The sequence below is a fragment of the Cyberlindnera jadinii genome, assembly GCF_001661405.1.
Source record: "Cyberlindnera jadinii NRRL Y-1542 unplaced genomic scaffold CYBJAscaffold_15, whole genome shotgun sequence".
NCBI lineage: Eukaryota > Fungi > Ascomycota > Saccharomycetes > Phaffomycetales > Wickerhamomycetaceae > Williopsis > Williopsis jadinii.
The window spans coordinates 162,709-183,272 of record NW_017963666.1 but is presented as its reverse complement, the minus strand read 5'-3'; the positions used below and the strand labels follow the sequence as shown (position 1 = coordinate 183,272).

Genomic DNA, 20,564 nt, shown 5'->3' with positions numbered 1-20,564 from the left:
GATACATAGCACCAGAATCAATGAAACCTGGGGTCGGCTCCTAAGTGCTCGGACTTTCACTACTCAGACAAGGCACAAGACAGCTAATACACATTCTTCTGAAAACGTTCAAGTACTCACACCAGCAGTATCCACACATAGGCCCATAACACATACAAATTCGTCGAATTATACCGAGATCGTGATTTAATACCCGTTTCCTCGTCAATTATGTCCATGCGTATGCACACACAGCGTTGCGAGGCACTCCCGAGAAAACTTTTTATGAGTATGTTGGACATTTATCCAGATGATGTTTTTCCTACGAGTTGCTCCATTAGACATTAAGAGGACCCGATCAAGGAGAAAGAGTAGAGCCAAATGTCACTTCCACAGGTACTGGAGCGTGGTGATGATGTCTTGTCGGACCTTCCAAGAAGGTCCGTGTGGTGGAATTGGGCTTCTCAAGCCACGTGTATGGCCGTGGTTGGGTTCTCCAAGACCGTGTTGAACTTGTTCTATGAACCACATCTCCACGGGCTGGAGAACTTGGACAGGGCATTATCAAAAGCACGTGAAGAGAATAGGGGTCTTGTGACTGTGATGAACCATATGTCCGTGGTTGATGATCCGTTTATGTGGGGGTTCTTACCGTGGAGGTTCTTTACCGATTTGGATGACATTAGATGGGGGTTAGCTGCTAGCAATCTGTGCTTTGCCAACAAGGCTTCGAGTTATTTCTTCTCATTGGGGAAGATCTTTGGAACTGAAAGGTTAGGTGGCTCTCCTTTCCAAGGTTGTATCGATGCTGCAATTAGAGTGATGAGTCCAGATGATACACTGGACTTGATCTACGACGGTTCTTCAACTACTGATAAGGTCTGGTTGAATGAGAAGGAAGTGTTCCACAAAGTGAAGCAGAACTACTTGTCTCCGATGATAAGGTCAAAACCTTCTTGGTTGCACGTTTTTCCAGAGGGCTTTGTTCTTCAACTCCAGGCCCCTTTTGCCAATTCCATGAGATACTTCCATTGGGGTATCACCCGTATTATCCTGGAATCCACAAGACAGCCGGTGATCGTTCCAATGTTTGCACACGGCTTTGAAAAGATTGCACCTGAAGCTGAAGATGAAGGAGTCATGAATCGGTTTTTACCGTCCAATATCGGTGCAGAGGTCCACATGTATATCTCCAAGGCCATTGACGACGAAGTTATTCACAAGTACAGGGAGGAATGGCTCGCATTGGTCAAGAAATACGGGGACGGAAAGGACCTCACTCAGGAGTTGAGATTTGGCGAAAAGGCTCAGGAGTTGAGATCACGATTGGCCAACGAACTGAGACAACAGGTTGCACGTATAAGACGTGAGATTGGATTCCCAGAAGAGGATACGAGATTTAGCGACCCCAAATGGTGGAGGCAGTTTACAAAGACTGAAGGTAAGAGCGATCCAGAGGTTAGATTTAACGGGTTGAATTGGGCCATCAGAAGACTCCACGGATTACCAGAGAAAGATGATTAAGACTTGTACATAACTTTACTAATACTATTATTTCAAAACATCCGAAGTTAACATAGATTTAACTATCACCAGCAGCCTTGACCAGATCGAAGAACTTCTCCTTTGAAATTTCACTGATCAGTTTCTCTTTCTTTTCACCATCCAAGACTTTAGTCTGTGATACCTCAGAGCTGGTTCTATTTTGAGTCGTCATTATCACGTTGAACAGACGAACAACACCTCTTTGTGCGATTTTCTTCAACTTCTTCTCATGTTCCAAAATGGCTCTGGCATTTGAATCATCCTTTGGCAGGAGATCTCTGACTCTATCCTTATCATAGATCTTCTTCTTCTCAGCAAGCAATTCTCTTCTTGCCTTTGCCTCCAGTTTCTCACTCTCTGCCTTCTTTATGGTAACTTTCGAACGTGCAAATATTGGGTCTTCACGATCATATTTCTTCAGCTTTGAGCCCAAGATGGCATTCACTGCACTCGCAAACGATGAGGATCCATCATCGGTGGCTTTCTTTCTCTTTTTCAACTTTGGGATATCCTCATCTCTTTCACTATCATCATCATCGTTTCCATCATCATCACTTGATTCCACCTCACCTTCTGAAGAAACAGCATCCAAATCCATCTCATCGTCAAGGTCATCGCTATCGTCCGACACACCTTCTTCTTCGTCGCTGGAGGCAACTTCATCCAGCTCCCTCGTACGCTTTGAAGTGAGAGGAGCCTTAGAGTCCTTTGAAGGGAGAGACACTGTGACTGTTTTCTTAGACATCTTGAACAATCAATCGACTATTTTGAAGTGTGAGATGAGATGAGATGAGCTTTATGATTGAGACATAAATGCTATAGCGCTTGGAAAAATTTCCACAGCATATGATTACATAAGCAAAGGAGACACAATTACATAATCGATAATAATAATAATAATATAATAATAATTATATTATTATAACATAATTGATTACGTAAGCTTTGTTTATTTGTTTACATTTCGCTGTAACATCAACAAACATCTAAAACATACTTGATACTTACTCAACCTCCTTCAACTGCTTGTAACGGAAGGGATCCCAAAGATGAGTGACGAGAGCATACCTAAACCTTCGAGTATTCCAAGGCCGCACACAACACCCACGAAGTCCCAGTCACACATGACGTTATACGGTTACAAGTCTCCGAGAGATGGTGAAGCTGGTGTTCCATCTCCAAGGGCATCTCCGATGGGGAGATCCAATCCTCTGAGGATGAGCAGTCGCGAGGAGTTACAGGCGCTGAAAGATGAGATTGAACAGAAGGAGTCACTTTTGTCCTCCATAAAAGGGGAGACAATGACGCTAAGAACGACGGTCCAGAGGTTTGAAGTTCAACACCAGACTCTTGAAGAGGACCTTGTGGACAAACAAAGGGATCTAAAGATATTGACCAATAGAATGGACTCTTTAAAGACCGACTCTGTGAATAACAAGAAAGATGCTGAACGCCATTATGAGCTGAAGTACAAGGAGATGAAGCTCCAAAACGACACTGCTATGTACAACTTGGAAAAGTTATACAAAACAGAGATTGAAAGGATATTGGCTGATAAAGTTGGCAAAATCCAAGAGGAGAAGTTGTATTTTCAACAGCAGGTGAAAGATATGAATGAGGATGTGGATTCTGACTCTGCAAAGCTAGAACAGAGCTTAAAGGAGTTGGTTGACGATATGAAGAGGAAAGAAAACGAAGTGCGTTCTTTCATGGCTAAAGATCTTGAAGAATTGGAGGAAGAGGAAAAGTCCTTAGATACTGAACTGGGAAAAGTAGAAATGGAGATTGAAGTGTTAAAGAATAAATTGTTGGAGCTTAAGCAGGAGGAGGACTCCAAGAGTCAAGAACTGGATACCAATAAGCTCCAAAACTCACAACGGTCAGCGGATTTGAAGGAACTGGAGATGAAATACTCAGAGATGCAAAAATATATTCATTTAACCAATGAGAATATTTCCAAGCTTAAGACTGACCTGGAAGTTGAAAAGACACAGACGAAAAAATATGAAGATGCATTGCTATTGGAAGAAGAGAAAAGACGTAAAGCTCATAATAAGCTTCAAGAGTTGAAGGGAAATATTAGGGTGTTTTGTCGCATAAGACCCATGCTACCATTCGAATCCAATGAATCAATGCTCAGAGTCCAAGTTCCAGATAATGATGAAGTAAAGCAAGAGATCTATATCGAGGACAGTAAAGCGAGGGCGTCATCCAACGGTGAGATCAAGAGACATCATTTCAACTTTGACAAAGTGTTTCAACAGTCATCAACAAACCAGGAGATCTTTGAAGAGATTTCTCAATTGGTCCAAAGCGCACTTTATGGGTTTAACGTTTGTATCTTTGCTTATGGACAGACAGGTTCGGGTAAGACATATACCATGTCTAGTGAAGACGGTATTATTCCCTTAACGGTGAACCAGATATTTGAAACTTGTGATAAGTTACGAACAAGAGATTATAAGTTCAAGATCTTTGGTGAATTTTTACAAATTTATAACGAGACCATTATGGACTTGATCAACGGCTCTGAACAGAAGCATGAGATTAAACATGATCAACAGAGTAAAACCACGTATATCACAAACTTGACGAGAATACAGTTCGAATCACCAGAAGACATGAACAAGACTTTACACAGGGCACTTGACAACAGGTCCATTGCCACGACAAAGTCCAACGAGAGGTCATCGAGGTCCCATACCGTTTGTATCATCCGCATTGAAGTGACAAACCCAACAACACAAGAGAGTTATTCCAGTGTGTTGAATTTGATCGACCTTGCTGGCTCAGAGCGCATAGCACAATCTCAAGTTGTCGGTGACAGGCTAAAGGAGACCCAGGCCATCAACAAATCGCTCAGCTGTCTTGGGGATGTTATACATGCACTTGGCGATGAAAGCTCTAAACATGTTCCCTTTAGAAACTCCAAATTGACGTATCTTCTACAATACTCGCTGATGGAGGATTCAAAGACGCTAATGTTCGTGAACGTTTCCCCGTTAGAGAAGCACATCAGTGAGACCATAAACTCGTTGAGGTTCGCTACAAAGGTCAACAATACTGGATTACAGAGAAAGACATGAAACAAGGAAACCGGCAAAATACCCTCTGCACAACACCATGGCAAATTACAAATGACGTGATTTCTCTTCTGGTCCCTCCAAACACCGAAGCTTCAACCACCGGAACCCTTAATCTCACCCTACTCTGCAACATCTACACACGCTCTGTGGGTGTGTACGGATGGCTCTAGCGGGAGATTGACAAATAGGGAAAGAAGTGCGCGAGAGGCCTCCCCAAACCAGCGCAACTAGCACATGATGCAGAAAACACCTCAAAGCCTCGCAACCGTCTCTTTTAGGCCAAAATGAGAGCTTCTGTGCCATAATTGACGTTAAACAAGCCAAACAACTCGTATCTCAACAGAACTGGATACAGTAGCTTGAGACACGGGAGAAACTGACCAATCACAGCACAGGAAAGCATCCGGAACCGTTGGAAAAGCAGCCAAGAAACATGTCACCTGCGGCCCGGCTCTGAAGTATGTCTTGGTATGATTATGTAATCCGCATCGTATCATCCAAAGAACATAAACGGCTTCACGGGGAGCTCTTTCTTTGGCGGCCTTTTTCCAAATTGGGCTGATCTGCGCTGATATGAAAGATGCCTTGGGATTCGTTGCGGTGAAGAGAGCGTGTGTGCTGTTTTGCTGTGCAGGAGCTGGCGTTTTCCGTCGGTTGTAGGCATCAGCTGAAGCGTACAGCTGAAGCTTACAGCTTATCGAGTGTGTATCTACACGTCTGTGCTGAGCGATGCACAGATAAAAGCACTCCACATCAACGTTTGCCTCCAGATACGGTGCGATTAGATATGGGTGTGCCTTTGGGATGTGTATAAATTGACTGCTCAGTCCCAACCTCCTCCATAGCTATGGCTTGTGTGTATAGTGTGGCATACTGTTGTACAGTCGACTCTATAAGCCACAACGTACATCTAGCTGGCATCATACAATGACAAAGCTCACTGCAGTGTTATCAGCAGATTTGAGATCCATAGCTTCAAACTGCTTAAATACAGATTTGGATGCACAGAGATCCGCTATTCGTGACGTCCATTCTCACGTGCCAATAGATGCACGTCTTGCACAGGACAAGAAGCTCAATGATGATGAATTGCTCGCTTTGGCTGGTTACAAACACGAGCTGGTTCGTCAGTTTGGTCCGTTCAACATGATTGGTGTTGCCTTCTCGATCATGTCTGTGCTTCCCTCCATTGCAAGTGTCATGGGCCAGATCTACACGGTGAATAACGCAAGTATATGGGGGTGGACCATTGCCTCTTGTTTAATCTTTTGCGTTGGTGTTTGTATGAGTGAATTGGCCTCTGCAATCCCAACTGCTGGTGGGTTGTACTACTGGACTTATCACTACGCACCAGACTCAATCCGTATCCCAGTTTCGTTCTTGGTGGGCAACACCAACACCATTGCCTTGGCCAGTGGGCTGTGTTCCATCGATTATGGGTTCGCCAAGGAGCTGTTATCCATCGTGTATATCGCCAAAGATGGCGATTTCAACATCACCAGGGGTATTGTCTATGGTGTGTATGCTGCATGTATCGTTTCACACATTGCAACGGCATGTATTGCATCATATGGTATTGCCAAATTACAGTCTCTCTCCGTGATTTGTAATGTTGCCCTGGTTGTGCTGTTCATCTTTACAATGCTGATTGGAACTGACAAGAAGAACGATGCCAAGTTTGTCTTTGGAACAATAGAAAACTTGAGTGACTGGAATACAGGTTGGTCCTGGGTCATGAACGGATTGATGCCTGCTGTGTGGACCATTGGGGCATTCGACTCTTGTGTTCATATGTCAGAGGAAGCGTACGACGCAACAAAGAACGTTCCAATCGGAATCATGGGATCCATCGCTGCCACTGGTATTCTTGGTTGGTTAATCATCATGGTTTGCTCCTTCTGCATCAACCCGGATTTGGCAAGTGTCATTGATACAGATTCTGGTCAACCAATGGCACAGTTGATCTACGATTCTTTGGGTAAACATTGGGCCATCGCTTTCATGGTTATGATTTGCTACTGCCAATGGCTTATGGGCGCATCCATTATCACAGCAACATCTCGTCAAGCTTGGGCTTTTGCTCGTGATAACGGACTCCCATTCTCCTCTATAATCAAAGTGGTTAATTCAAAGTTGAAGGTTCCAATTAGAGCAATTGTCTTCTCTGGTACTTTGGCGCTGATCATTGGCCTCTTATGCTTGATTAACGACACTGCAGCTAACGCTGTGTTCACTTTAACAGTGTGTGGTAATTACTTCGCATGGCAATCCCCAATTATCCTCAGAATGTATCGTCAATGGTCAAAGGATGAATCAGTACGTTTCAAACCAGGCCCTTTCTACTTAGGTGATATCCTTTCGCCAATTGTCAACATCCTCTCCATTTTCTTCACAGTATTCGTCATTATAATGGCAATGTTCCCATCGGAGCCAACTGTGGATAAAGAGACGATGAACTATACGATTGTCATAACAGGTGGTACATGGATTCTTTCAATGGCTTACTATTACGCCTACGCCCACAAGACCTTCAAGGGACCAAGAAGCACCGTTGAAGCCACTCCAACCATCGAAGGAACAGGCGAGGATACAGATAAGATAGATGCTGCCTTCTACTCCGCGGAGAAAGAGAGCATTTGACCATCTCAAGAAGTATATAAATAATAATAATTAACAAGAGATAAATAAGTTATGCACAAGATGTTTTTTTCTGTTTTTGTTTCCAAGTTCGTTTGTTTGTAGTAATCATGACCTTACAAGTCGAAGTTCATCAACGGTCATTCCAGGCTCAGGAGCCTCATCTGCTTTATCGACAACAACAAGACTCTTACATTCATCGCCAACTGCGTTCCATATTCCTTCATGTTCCTCTTTTGCCCATTCTTCAACATTATCCTTGTCTTCACTCCACTCATAAAGAGTCTTTACGATGTTTTCATTCACATCGACATCCATATCTTCCATCGACTTTGCAACGTCAATGGCCAATTTGTCCTCTCCATGGTAACAGTGAGCAATGATGTAGCGTTTGTAGTTATCCTCATTTGGTAATACTCCAATATCATCCAGGTTATTCCAGAATTCTCTTACGTTATCCAAAGAGAGGAAAGTCTGTGCCTTTAGCATGATGCTAACAGTTTCGTTATCAGGACCTTGGGGATGTCTTAGGATCTTGTTGTAAGTCTGCGAGACTTTGGTAAAGTCTTGTAAGCTTGCGTATGCATCCAGGATCGAGTTCAAGAGTGGAACAGACGTGTTAATAGTAAGGTCTGTTTTGTAAATGGCATCTAACGTTTCAACTCCATCGGTATAGAGATCACGACCAAAGGATTTGAACAAGTGTATATAAACCTCTGGAGGAGGTGGTGGTATTGACCCAGTAGTTCTGTGCATCCTCTTCATATCTTGAAATATTTCAAATGCGAAATCTGGTCTATGTAGTGCCGTAAGCCTCATGATTAAAGGTTGATAAAAGTCCAAGGGAATGACAAACTTCTTTGCAAATTCTGTGTACAGCTTGTGGATATCCTCCGGATACGTTGCCTCGCTGACACACCACTGTAAAATGGTATCGTATAAGGATGGGTATTGTGCTTGGGTATATTTAGCACCTTCATCCAGAGGTGGTAGTTCTTCCTTGAACGAAACAACGGCATCCTGTATGAACTCATTCTGTAAGATCAATTTCATCAATGCATTGTAACTTTCAGAATTCAAGTATCCCAAATAGATCTTTATCTTCTTTGCAATCAGGAAGATCTCCTTCACATCAGCTTCTGGTTGAGATGCCATGGTTATGAGATATCTGTAGAGGATTGGGTTCCCTGTCCAATCAACACCATTTTTGAACGAATTTGTGAAGGAATGCTGTAAAGATTCATAGTCTTTGGTGGAGATATACTTATTCATGAGTATTTCAAACGTTGTCTGTGTGAAGTCAACGTCATTTGAAGAGAAAAACTCCAGCACTTTTGGCAATTCTTCTCTTTTGGAGTTTATAGTGGCTAATACAGCCAAGTTCAATGTCGATTGATCGATAAGTTCTTGTGGTATCTTATACTGATCGAAACCATTTAGATAGATATCCCAAACAAGCTTCAGTCTAGCAAATGGTTCCATCTGTTTTATCCAAAGCTGTGCATCTATAGGCAAGAGCGTGTGTGTCATAGCTCTCGACGTGATTGCCAACGCCACTTCCTCTGAGGTTGTCTTGTACGCTTGCAACAATTTGAGCAAGGATTCTTCCTCAGTTGAGACTAAACCGTCCATCATGGAACAGATCTGTAAAGTATTCAGCACCATATTATCATTCATCTCAGATGAGATGGAAACCCAATCAACAATATGTTGTATTCCCTCCATGTCTTTCTTTTCTATAGGGAAGAGGGATTTCTCCTTAGACCTGAGAAAATCAGCAGTCTTGGAAACACCAATTTCAACGAGCTTGGAATCAGGTAAGATTGTAATCAGAGATGAGATGATTGTTGGATGGATGATGTCATCTGAGCTGGCCAAAACGTCAACCAACGACTCCACGAGTTTTGATTGCGAAATAGCATCTTTGCCACTGAAGCTCTTCACAACTTTCAGGACTTGGTCTTCAAACCCCAGCTTCAACAGGTATTGCACAAACTTGCCGAAGACACTGCTCAACATTAACTCATCGCCCATCTTCTCATAACGACTGGCGAGCTGTAAGTACAAGCGAGGAATAAACCTCGCGCTCTTGTAATTGTCCCTCGAGATACAGTCAATCACAGAGCAGTACAGATCATAGCATTCCTCCACACTCAGCCCAGGAATCATCACCGCTTTGTCATCACCAACAACCTCGCCATCAGCAGTGTCTCGCTGGGCAGACACCTTGTCCAGCTTCTTTATAACGTCACTCATCGTGATGAAAGTCTCACCACTTCCGTCAACAAGAGGACGCAGGGCCCTTAGCACCTCACCGAGAGCCACAGAATCATTCGAGCACCTCACTCGTTGTCTCAATTCCACCAGCTCAGGAGACACCACACCATTCTGCCCGTCACCAACACCAGTGCCAGACTTATCAATCACGGCAGACTTCTTGAACGGGTTCCACAGCAGTGCATAGCACCGTTGCTGCTCCACCGTGTAGCTCCTCGAGAGCACATTCACCAGCGATGGTCTGACAGAGCGTAACGACATCAGGCCTTTTCGCTCAAGTGGTTTATGGTATGTTCTTGTTGATGAGTGGCTCCTGTTGATCTTTGTGGGTTTCGATGAGGGGATTAACGAGTAAACCCGGACACCAGTCTAAACACCCGGACACCAACAATAACTTCCCAATGAGGAAATAATCCGCATGCGACGAGGGGTTGTGTCCCGCAGGCCGAAAAGGGTAAAAAGAAAACATGGTGGTGAAACCACGACAACAAGTGGGCAAAATCCGCAAGCCTGAAAAAATAGCCCCAACAACACTTTGATGTGTCACTCTGAGTTCTATGGACACAACGAGAAGAAGGGGAACCGATAAGAGACAACGAAATCGAGGGCTGAGAGTAGCGTTGGATCACGTAGCACTCCCGCGAGGTTGAATAACGAAAGAGATAGACACAGAGCGAAAGAGAGAGAGAGAGATGGACTACCTTACGACGAACTTCCCAGGGGACATGTCCATCAACCATTATGAGCCGTTCAGGCTGCTGGAGCTGCCACTAGAGGTGTTGATCAAAGTGTTGATATTCCTGGACGTGCCAGACCTCATCAGTCTGAGCAAGACGTGCCATTACTTGAAGGAGGTTGCCAACGAGAGGTTTATAAGCCGGTGTCGGTTCTACTACACAAGAAACAGGCTCAACTGCAGAATTGGCCTGCGGCCAGATACTACTGTGCTGTACGAGCAGCATATAATACCGAACAAGGACATCACAGTGAGTGCCGAGCTGCTGTCGACAGCCTCCACGCTGGAGAAGAACCTCCGGAGGGATTCCTTAAGCAAGAGCTTGAGGAAGAGACCAAGCATCGAGGAGTTGAAGCAGAAGAGAATAGTGAGGAACCCGGACACGGGTGCTGTGGACGATATCAAGTTGAAATTGCAGAATGAGGCGCTGTCAGAGATGCTCAAACTGTTGCTGAGGAGCTGGAGATTCCAAAAGAAGATTGTGAAGAGTGATGTTAAGATGTTTGTCGAAAACGACATGGATGCAGAGTATATGCAAATTTATCAAAAGGTGTTGAACGTTGCAACGTTCCCTAGTTTCACGCCGAAGGAGACTTCAAAGAAGTTAGCATCGAGCTCAGTATCCTCACCAGCGTCATCAGCTGGTTCGTCATCGTCGCGCCATTGCTCTGTGGACTCGACATCTGATAATAGCCCACCACAGACGCCTGTAATGAGTCGCGTCACTAGTGGCGACTTCAGCACAGAATCAACTCCTGACCACGACTTGAACAGTGGTGATATACAATCAATTCATGCAGTGGACACAGTTGATCATGGAATACCGATGACTCCACAGAGAGGGAATGATGGTTCAGCATCCCATCCTTCAAGAAGAACAGAATCTCTCAATATGAAAGATCAATTACACTCTGTGAGTATGCGAAAGAAGTACTTCGAAGAGCTTGCGTCAGATGCAAGCCATCCTTCAGGTTCTAGGAGATCTATCTCAAGTCCTGAAAAAGTATTGAACCACATTGATCGGTGCAAGGATCCAAAACTATGGGGTAAACCAAGTAGAACAATGTTGAAGGCCCTTGTTGATGATGATGTCATCCATTATGAGAAGCTAAAATGAAACGAACTGAGACGAACTGAAACGAAATGAAAAAGAACGAACAAGTAAGAGAGTCACGCGAGATGTGGACCAGTTGGAACGTTAGTACTGTGTATGCACTCAAGTTACGATCAACTGATAATCCAGTTTTAAAATGCGTGAGAAATTCAAGAAGTGTACTATCTAAAAGGTTGCCGTCATGTCATCACTTGGTTTCGGCAGCTTCCACAATACATTATCGAATATTTGAACCAACACCCCAATGATATGCTATCTCTGATGGCATAACTATCTGTAGCAATTCAAGTCCTTTTGTGTGAATGGAGGACACTCACGGCACCTTCCTTTAACTGTTGCCGAAACTTTTTCCATCTAGCTGTGAACTTAATGAGCTGATCATCTCTTCAGGAAGAGTCTCTTGTTTCATAAAGGTGTATACACACATTTAGGATGTCAGGAATCCCCATTTGAGGGCTAATATGTCTACCTATGAGTAGCTATGTATTGCTAGTACTTACAGATGCATAGTAAAGTTCAGTTATACGTATATATGACTTTAGTACCTTTGAATTTGGGCTTGTTTGGACAATGTGGGCTATGCACAATGGAGTCGTCATCGAAGTGGACGGTTTAAAACATGAGAAATCCGCATTTAATGCGTTTGTTCTCTTATATCTCTATACAGACGGGATTCAAAACACGATGATGAGCATGTAGAATTATGTATGTATGTATAATTACGCATGTACCCAGTTTACTGCCTCATGTTACGCTACTATCTAAGGTATAAAACTCAGATGGTTATATGGGGAGTTTGACCGGCTCCCTTGGCCCGCTATGTAGCAAACTCTCTCCTACGCAAGGCATTTCTCCCGTAGACCTGGCGAGGATCTACTGCCGTGTGCATAAATACATAACATATTTATTCATAAGCATTAACGAAACATAGTCGTATTTACGACGAGATGTGGTCAGCCTCGTTTAAATCATAAGAAGGCGACCAAATGATTCGGGCAAAGGTGGTCTCGAGACTCTCATGGCTTACAAACCGTTTAGCGCCTCGGTTGCTATTCATAGTTTGAATTACGGCTCCTTTAATAGCCCCCTAGATCTGTTCACCCTCTGTTCTGCTCCATATAGTACCCAGGCTATCATTAGGTATGCTCAGCGTGACTTGCAGTATGTGATCAATCATGGCTGGAACAACTTGAAGTTATTAGTCCCGTGGTAGGAACACAAGTTATAGAACTTTATAGGACTGCGCGATTTACCCAATAAAGCTTTACCTGAGAAGCTTTGAAGAACATGTTCTACCTTGCAATAATAATTTGTGCTAGCACTTGAACGTTGGAAGTAGTTGTAGTAGCCAATTGTGAAATACCTGCACGGCTGACGAAGTGTTCAACTACGAGCTGAAATTTCTCATATTGATGAGTTATAAACCTATATTACATAATAAAAGACTTGGCGTATTTGCTCTGTTTCATATCTGGGATCTATATGGGCGTTTACGCTACACACTCACTGATTAGTGGCCCCAGCCCAGAGATGGGATGAATAGGGCAGCAGTCCTAACTTTCCATAGGCAGAGGACGAGTAAAACTCTATCTGTGCTGTTCAATGACCCATGATTTGATTTGAGTGGACACTGCTTTTGCCGATGATATGTTACACCACCACACTTACGAGCTCTATTATCGCTCTAACTGGGATGTTGACAAATCTGACAGAGGTTCAGGTCGAAATGACTCACGGCTGGTGATTGCTGTAGTCTGTGAGTGGTTAAATTTCAAGTCGATGTTCCTCAATGCAACAACTATAAGTCAGACTTTAGCAAAACGTGCAAGAAGATGCCTTTGGGTGTTTTTAGCTACACGTATCCACACTGTCAGCCGCATATATCCCATGAGCTTCCCCAAACTGTGCGAAGCAACACTCGGCCATCCATTAACCATGGGTTATATCGATACCCGTACGGTAGTTAGTAATTATTGATGACTGCCTTTCGGTTGGGTAATTAGCCTTTCTGAGACATGTGAAGGTCCTGTAGATTGAACAGATTCGTCATTGGCTCGACATGACGGTAAGAGACAAGTCTTTAAAAAATGATACGATACTTACATGACGTGAAAGAAATTCGATAAGCGAGTCTTCCTGGCACATAACTCAATTCTGAGACAGTGAAGAATTATGCACACCACTCGATACGCCAGGTTGTTGACGTAATCCCGGTTCCTCAAACTTAGGTCCTCCAAATTAATAGTTGAACTGCGGTTTTAATGTGTGCTGTACAGGTCTATTAGGGTGGCCCCTTCGTTTCAAAGCGATTCATTAGGTCTTTAGATGTTGCATTGTGCATAAGGCGCGTGCCTTAGGCTGCCTGGGAATATGGCTGAACCAAATATTCCCATGACAATAGTAAATCAACCACGGTAAAATCATTTTTTCCGATTGTTACGAAATTCATATGAGACATGGACCACCTGGTCATGTACATAAGTGATGAAGGCATATATTTTAGGCGATCTAGATTTTATGTATGCTATCAACTGCAAATTTCAGAAGGCGCACAATGCAGTTCACATGTACGCTTTCCACATTGCCCACCATTGCCCACCATTACCTACAGGCCGTTATTGCCCGCCAGTAACTATGAACGATCTGTGTACTGTGTAATCACATATGTATAGCTATATAATGTGATCTATTAGACAACCCATATACCATGGGACTTCATCTATTGAAGCTTCAGATTCTCGAGCCGAAACGGTTGGGACAACATAGAGAAATCACGCGGAATTTCAGTTCTCGTTTCTGTGGTTTCACCCATGGCTGTATTGATGTATCATGTATTCCTCGGCTTGAATGTAACAAATTCGGAAGGAAATACAGGAAATATTTTACGATGACATACAACCATACATAGCCGACATGTGACTTCATGTTTCAGTCCCATGTATCGAACGAAGAGAAAGAAGTTAAAGAGATCGATATCCACCTTATTTCAAACTGGGGTTTTTAAGCAGGATGGGTAATGTTTTGATAGTATTTTCATGTAACACGTCGAATTATGTGTTCTTCAACTATCGTACATAGAACCAGTTTAACACATTTCACATAAGTTGGGTTTATAACAACCACACCGAAGTTAGATTCCAATAGCTTCATAAGTATTATTCCACGGTATAGTTTACTTCCAACAGCTGATGTTTGGTCCTGTTTACAACTTCATCTGTGAAGTGGTCAGTGCCTATTGATCAGCAGAGTGTTTTGAGTTGCTGACTCATATCATGGATCTTGTACAAACAACCGGGGAGCTTGAGCCAACCAACGGGATCGCGGTATGACCGTTTCCCAAATTAATTACAAACCTTATACGTGATTGCAGGTTAAAGTGGTTTAAGAAACACTCTTCAGTTGATTTTTTGATTCTCAGCGCTATAAAGCGCCCTGCCAGTTGTCATGCAGAATCGCAGAGCCATTTATTCAGAGTTCTTGCAATAACCTCTGGTAATTAAGGTAAACACTACGTAAATTAGAGTTACCAATAAGAGTATCAAGATGCCTAAGTTATAATTCGAAACATAGAGGAGAATTCGATATGCTTATGTGCCACTTCCATTAAGCCGTGATATGTATGATCGAAGCAGTATTAACTCAGGTTTTGTCGTTTTGCTTCTTCTTGGAGCTTGGAAGTGTGTTTCCGTGTGCTTACATGATGGTTTGCGAATTAGATGACGAGTTTATACAACTAATACATGCAACGAAAAAACAACAATACCTGATCAATCCTCCTTAGACGCAAAGAGACGCGCTTGTTCAAACCTTAACATTCATATCTGTATTGTGCAGAATTTAAAGGCTTTGTTATTTTTTTTCCAATTTTATTTTTCCGGCATTGCTGAGTAATTTCCATTGACGCGACGGCAGCCGCAAAATTATTCCAGTTTGATTTCTTGACGAATGGGGGGCATTGAAGAGTTTGGATTCCATCAATGGATGGCTGAGTCACCATGAAACAGGAAGATTTAGGTTGTAAATTGTACATGTATTAGGATCCAAAAACCGAGTACTATAGGGAAGCGTAATCCAACTTGTAAGCCATAACGGCTATTATGGGACGTTAAACTCTAACAACTTTACCCTCAACTCAAGATACTCATTTATGGATTTATTCATCATGAGTTTGAGCATCACTTAATTTTATCTTTTGAGGAATACATATATATGATTACGAGTTTCCATTTTCAATTTATCACTGCAAGATTAACATTAGATTGGATGATTATTGAAGACCACGCACAAGCTTGTGAAGTCCTAGGTGCATAGATAATTATTATGTTGGTGCACTTTAACACATGCGTTCAAAGCCAAAATAATGTGACTGTATTACATAAAAGTTTACGGTCTACTGGACAATGTAGTGCGAGTGTAGTGCGAGTGTAGCACTAATTATTCAATTCCATATCAGATGTATAAACTACATACATGATGATACAGAAGGTACACATGATAGCTCCGAAGCCGCAAAGGTCGAATATGTATCAGTTATGTAGTAACGATGACGGCGGTACTAACGAATAGTCAAATGATCTGATTTTTTAAGAGTTGGCGAAGGTGAGTTAAGCTATTTTGTAGTCCATATTATTTATGTTCATATTTCCGTTCAACCTGTCCCAAAAGTTTCGGGTAATGTTTCAAATACAGCCGTTGGTTAACTTATGTTGTATGGAGGTTAGGGGTGGTGAAGGGGGATTTTCTAACTTGTTGTTTGCTATGAGATGTACATGTAAGCTGAAAGCAGTTTCTAAATTAGACTTTCTAAACAAATGCCTTAAGGCACTAAGTCTAAGGAGATGCTGCACCACTGGAGTTAATGCTTTCCGCTACGAAAATTACAGCAAGCTGCCTCAGAAGTTTAAAAAAATCACCTGCACTAATCTATCCTGAGCTTGTCAGATGTTGAAGGTTACGGCTCATAACTTCGAGTTGTAAATTCCAAGTATCCGAGACCGGAATTTATGAAAGAAAGAACTTTCGCAGTACTCCTAATGTTTGTCAAGAATCAGCAACGAAGTTATGAGGAGAGATTGCCACGAGGCAGAAATAAAATACGATAAGGGGCTACGGAACTTCATAAGAGTCATTTTGATCATTCATTAAGAACTATAATCTCTATAGCCTATGTAAGTCAAGATATGACACCTCGCGTTTACCGTACACGGTAAACCGATAGATATCTTTTGAATAAAACGCCAGCGCCCTTCCAACTAAAACCCCAAACATTCTTAAAAAAAAAGAAAAGAAAGAAAAAAAAATACCAAAACGTAGAATCATCAACCTGTTGACGAGATAAGTAATCCGTTTATATTCATGACAAGATGGTGTTGACACTCATCTGTCTGGTGATTTTCTTGATCTCTTGCTTTGTTGGCTTGACACGTTGATATCCAGCACAACAGATTCTGCTCTTTTCACAGTTGCGACAACCCGGTTTGCGTTCATCACATTTGATTCTTCTACGGCGACATGTGAGGCAGCCAGTTCTAGTTCTTCTCTTGATGGCCCTCTTTGGACGCATGTTGAGATCTTGGACATTCACACTTGGTGGAACCGCTGCTTGATACATCTGTTGATGATAGTAATCGGGTAACATTGGTGCGCCCTGTGAGGTAACGTATAGTACTGGGGTTGAGAGTTGAGCATAGGCAGGAAGGTGTGGAGGAGTGGATTGGGTACGCGGTTGTTGAACGTACTGTATTTCTTGGAAAGTTGGCTGTTGTGGTATCTGGATTTGAGGCTGCGGTATTGGAGCACCGTAAACGGTTTGAGGCTCAAACTGTGGATGTACCGAGTGTGTATACAACTCTTTTTCCCCACTGAATTGAGCTGTAGACTTGAGTTCTGTAAATAGTGTTGGAAGATGATGAGCTGGTGACACTGTTGGTGACTGTGGAAGGGAGTTTGGCGTTGTTGACGTTGTTGATGAAAGTCTAGAGGAACCAAGCGCGGGTGCTGAATTACGATGTGGAGGAGGAGGTGGTGGTGTAGCTGTAATTAGTTGTGAGATTGGTGGTAGTTGAACGATAGTAACCATTTTCTCTATGCTGATGTGTGATGTGTATATGCTTAAAAATTGTATGTTAAAAGTCACTGTCTTCAGGAAGTTGGGGGGGGGACGATTTGGAGATTTCCGTTGGTTTTTATATATATATCTCTTTAAATACAGAGCCTTTGATGTATGTACGTATGCACCTAGTGCGTTCGCTATAGTACCCTTTTGTAAAGGGAGGAGAAACGAGTTTTAACATTTACACGACCCGAGTGTTCAAAAAGAAATCTTTGTGGGAACAAATATGTACAGCGTGCATCATGCACAGTCATTCAGTTTGTTGCTGGACGAGACATTCAAATGTGGTATAATTTCCTACAACCTTTGCTGATGCAAAAAAAGAAGAAAAAGAATTGTGAACATTGAGGCGCAGATTAATGGTGCATGACACAACATCAAGATCACTCTATGCAATGTAATGTAAGCTAATATGCACAGTGACCAACATATTGGCCAGGGTAACGAGCGGTGGAATATACTTTAGAGGTGCGTTCAAGGTCCACCTGATGTTGGCAAGGTACCTAAACTTGGTTGACCAAAACTGTACGAGACAGGTCATAGACATATATGGCTCCACTGACACTAGCTAAACAGAAGTCAATGGCACCCGTAAGCTTACCAAAATTTGTCTAGATTTTTCAGTGCTGTGAATCCTTTGTTCGTGAAAACATTTGTACCGTTGATAAATAAATTGCCTCCCCATAATCGTTATCGTTCGATTTACACGCTTGAAAAACTGTAGTACGTGGCATCTATATACACCCATGACGGCTAACAGGTAGCTGACTACGAGCATGTGCACGGGATTCAAGGACGAATACATTCTCTTCACCAGAAATCATCTGTAGTAATTTATATTTACGACTCGTGTTCTTCTAGATAGACAGATGAAAGTTGTATGTGTGCACATATTTTACGAGAACTTCTTGCAAGTTGCAAATCACACTGTTCATAAATTATACTGCCGTGAGGTTCTTTCGTCAACGGACGTATGGTTTAACTTCTTAACCCACCTCTTTGGAAGATCAGAGAGAAGAAAAAGAGCTGCATTGTCTAGCGAATTAACATAGATCCATAAGGCCTTCTCAAATGTAATACGAACCATTTGACAAAGTATTTAAGCTGAGAATTCACATCCTTATATTATTGCGCATGGTATTGGGCTTAGGATTCTCCGTTTTGGCATTAACTGAAAGAGTTATTAACCCATACCCACAAGACTTCGCTTAGGGGGATGGAGGGCAGCATCATCTTTGTGTCCTCTCTGGAAATTGGTTCCAACCTGTACTGTTCAAAACGTGATGTATGAAGTTTAGTCCTTCCTAGTCATCGACAACTTTCTTCAACCCAATCATATACAGCGTCCAGCCTTATTGTAAAGAAGCAGAATATTGCTTTCTCCGCCTTGCACAATAAAAGTCTTGAAGGCCTACAATATTCTATTCCTGCTAGGCCATATCGACTGCAGCATAATTATTATGACTTTGAAAGTGATGAAGCCTATGATCTTAACTTCGTAAAACTGGCGTGTCGGATGTGCAACTTAAGCAGCTTTGCAGTAAGGTGGAGAAATAACGGCAACTTACAACTTGTAACCACTTCAAGATAATGAAGAAAAAAAAAGGAATTCCTGAACATCTAAAAATTTCAGAGTCCATGGTAAAACAGATTGTCAAGTGTAAATGTGTGTAATCAATAATCAATAGAACTTGTAAAGTTGAAACCCAGAAGTTGGCACTTTCTAAGAGGTCAATTAAAATTGTGTCAGATCTGAGATTTAAGCGCTACAGCGTAGTTTAACGTGACTTACTGCGGATATTTGACTCCTAAGAAGTTACGTCATAATTTTCGGGATGTCCTCAACAAACTTGCTTCCGTTGATATGGCGGCCCACAATTGAGGATGGTGGGGGAGTCGACAGTCGAAGTGCATGCGAATTATATGAGGATCTCATGACATTCGTGTTGTGAGTTAGTCTTGGGCAGAAGAGTAAAAGGTCATTGATGAATGTTTCGACTGTTAAAAATCAAATCTCACTACATGGCAGTTCCAAAGAGATAATCCAATACGCCATCAAGGTCATAACTTTGGTAATGCGTTAACATTTGTACTAATGTAAGTGAACATGGTCGGTATGGCCTCAATGAGGTCGTTTACTGTGTACAGTTAATTGAGTGAACTATACTTTTTGAGTCTGGATACCAAGACAACTGATGTGTTTATATCTCCAGGTGCAATCACTGTTCTTTAATTTGGCTTGAGATCACATACCTATCATTATTGAGGGCGATGATTTGTTTGATAAGCCGACGTTAACTAGCAAAACCCACAATTGATGTTCAATCTCCACGTGTTCTTCTGTCCTATGGTGCATTTAGCTCCCAATGTTGACGATGCTGGCAAGATAACACCGACTTGTAGATCGTTCATCTCAGATGACATCCCTGACTCCACCATTAAGGTTGGCAAGGATGAATGAAAAAGAAGAAACCGTTCTATCTTTGAACGACTCAAAACTCTACTCCTGTACATATGTTATTCTAGTGCTGAAGAATTTCTGATGGACATATATTTGAGAACGGATTTTACATTTTAACATCCATTTTAACATTGCATTATTGTTTATATTGCGTACTCAGTCGATGCGTATAGGAACAAAACTACACCAGTATGCAATACTTAAGGAGCTTACCAGCCAGCATACTAATCCCGAGTCCATGGCAGTACTCGAGCTACGAAGATGCATAAGTATGTGGTTAAATTGGCGAATAAAAAAGATAATCGTACGGTCGAGATAATAGCAATGTACAAATGCAAAGATAACTTTAATCCCACCACCAGGTGGCCTGTTTCGCTGAGTCTTCAGAGTTCTCGGTCGACGTTTAACCAACCAACTAAATAGCCATCCATGTTGTTCGTAGTTGGTCCTATGATTATGCCTTTATCCCTCTTCAAGGATTCCATTTCCACTGAAGATCAATGACAACAACGCATTACAACACAGAATTGAGTCGAACTGTACCAGGAATATACCATGGAATTAAGCAGAACACACTCTAGATCTTAAATCGAAAATGTAACATGCATCACCTAGGT

General features: G+C 42.3%; 7 protein-coding genes across 7 annotated transcripts; 4 read left to right on the top strand and 3 right to left on the bottom strand.

The window, feature by feature from the left end:
• Positions 1 to 360: 360 nt before the first annotated feature.
• On the top strand, positions 361 to 1,503 carry TAZ1 (lysophosphatidylcholine acyltransferase; the record flags this gene model as incomplete). Its single annotated transcript, XM_020212962.1, has 1 exon — positions 361 to 1,503. One exon carries the CDS (start codon positions 361 to 363, stop codon positions 1,501 to 1,503), a length of 1,143 nt encoding a protein of 380 aa, XP_020068689.1.
• Positions 1,504 to 1,561: 58 nt separating this feature from the next.
• RRP15 (rRNA-processing protein RRP15) lies at positions 1,562 to 1,999 on the bottom strand (the record flags this gene model as incomplete). Its single annotated transcript, XM_020212192.2, has 1 exon — positions 1,562 to 1,999. A coding segment is annotated over one exon (438 nt), but the record flags the coding sequence as incomplete, so codon positions are not given.
• Positions 2,000 to 4,145: 2,146 nt separating this feature from the next.
• CYBJADRAFT_178490 (gamma-aminobutyric acid transporter) lies at positions 4,146 to 7,250 on the top strand (the record flags this gene model as incomplete). The annotated part of the gene is made up of 4 exons (XM_020216933.1): positions 4,146 to 4,198; positions 5,495 to 5,555; positions 5,676 to 6,903; positions 6,928 to 7,250. The coding sequence occupies 4 exons, from the start codon at positions 4,146 to 4,148 to the stop codon at positions 7,248 to 7,250; spliced, it is 1,665 nt and encodes a 554-aa protein (XP_020068687.1).
• On the bottom strand, positions 7,249 to 9,808 carry CYBJADRAFT_169273 (uncharacterized protein). The gene has a single exon (XM_020215703.1). The coding sequence runs from the start codon at positions 9,783 to 9,785 to the stop codon at positions 7,356 to 7,358; it is 2,430 nt and encodes an 809-aa protein (XP_020068686.1). The 5' UTR covers positions 9,786 to 9,808; the 3' UTR covers positions 7,249 to 7,355.
• A 408-nt stretch (positions 9,809 to 10,216) lies between these two features.
• MFB1 (Mfb1p) lies at positions 10,217 to 11,377 on the top strand (the record flags this gene model as incomplete). Its single annotated transcript, XM_020213837.1, has 1 exon — positions 10,217 to 11,377. The coding sequence occupies one exon, from the start codon at positions 10,217 to 10,219 to the stop codon at positions 11,375 to 11,377; it is 1,161 nt and encodes a 386-aa protein (XP_020068685.1).
• A 900-nt stretch (positions 11,378 to 12,277) lies between these two features.
• CYBJADRAFT_169271 (uncharacterized protein) lies at positions 12,278 to 12,738 on the top strand. Its single transcript, XM_020215702.1, has one exon. The coding sequence runs from the start codon at positions 12,393 to 12,395 to the stop codon at positions 12,585 to 12,587; it is 195 nt and encodes a 64-aa protein (XP_020068684.1). The 5' UTR covers positions 12,278 to 12,392; the 3' UTR covers positions 12,588 to 12,738.
• Positions 12,739 to 16,491: 3,753 nt separating this feature from the next.
• On the bottom strand, positions 16,492 to 17,083 carry CYBJADRAFT_169268 (Zn(II)2Cys6 transcription factor domain-containing protein). Its single transcript, XM_020215701.1, has one exon. The coding sequence runs from the start codon at positions 17,010 to 17,012 to the stop codon at positions 16,728 to 16,730; it is 285 nt and encodes a 94-aa protein (XP_020068683.1). The 5' UTR covers positions 17,013 to 17,083; the 3' UTR covers positions 16,492 to 16,727.
• Between the last annotated feature and the right edge of the window lie 3,481 nt (positions 17,084 to 20,564).

Bases quoted from the DNA above. Each gene is read 5' to 3' on its own strand.
- CYBJADRAFT_169273 (XM_020215703.1), bottom strand. From the start codon at position 9,785: ATGTCGTTACGCTCTGTCAGACCATCGCTGGTGAATGTGCTCTCGAGG.
- CYBJADRAFT_169271 (XM_020215702.1), top strand. From the start codon at position 12,393: ATGGCTTACAAACCGTTTAGCGCCTCGGTTGCTATTCATAGTTTGAAT.
- CYBJADRAFT_169268 (XM_020215701.1), bottom strand. From the start codon at position 17,012: ATGTTACCCGATTACTATCATCAACAGATGTATCAAGCAGCGGTTCCA.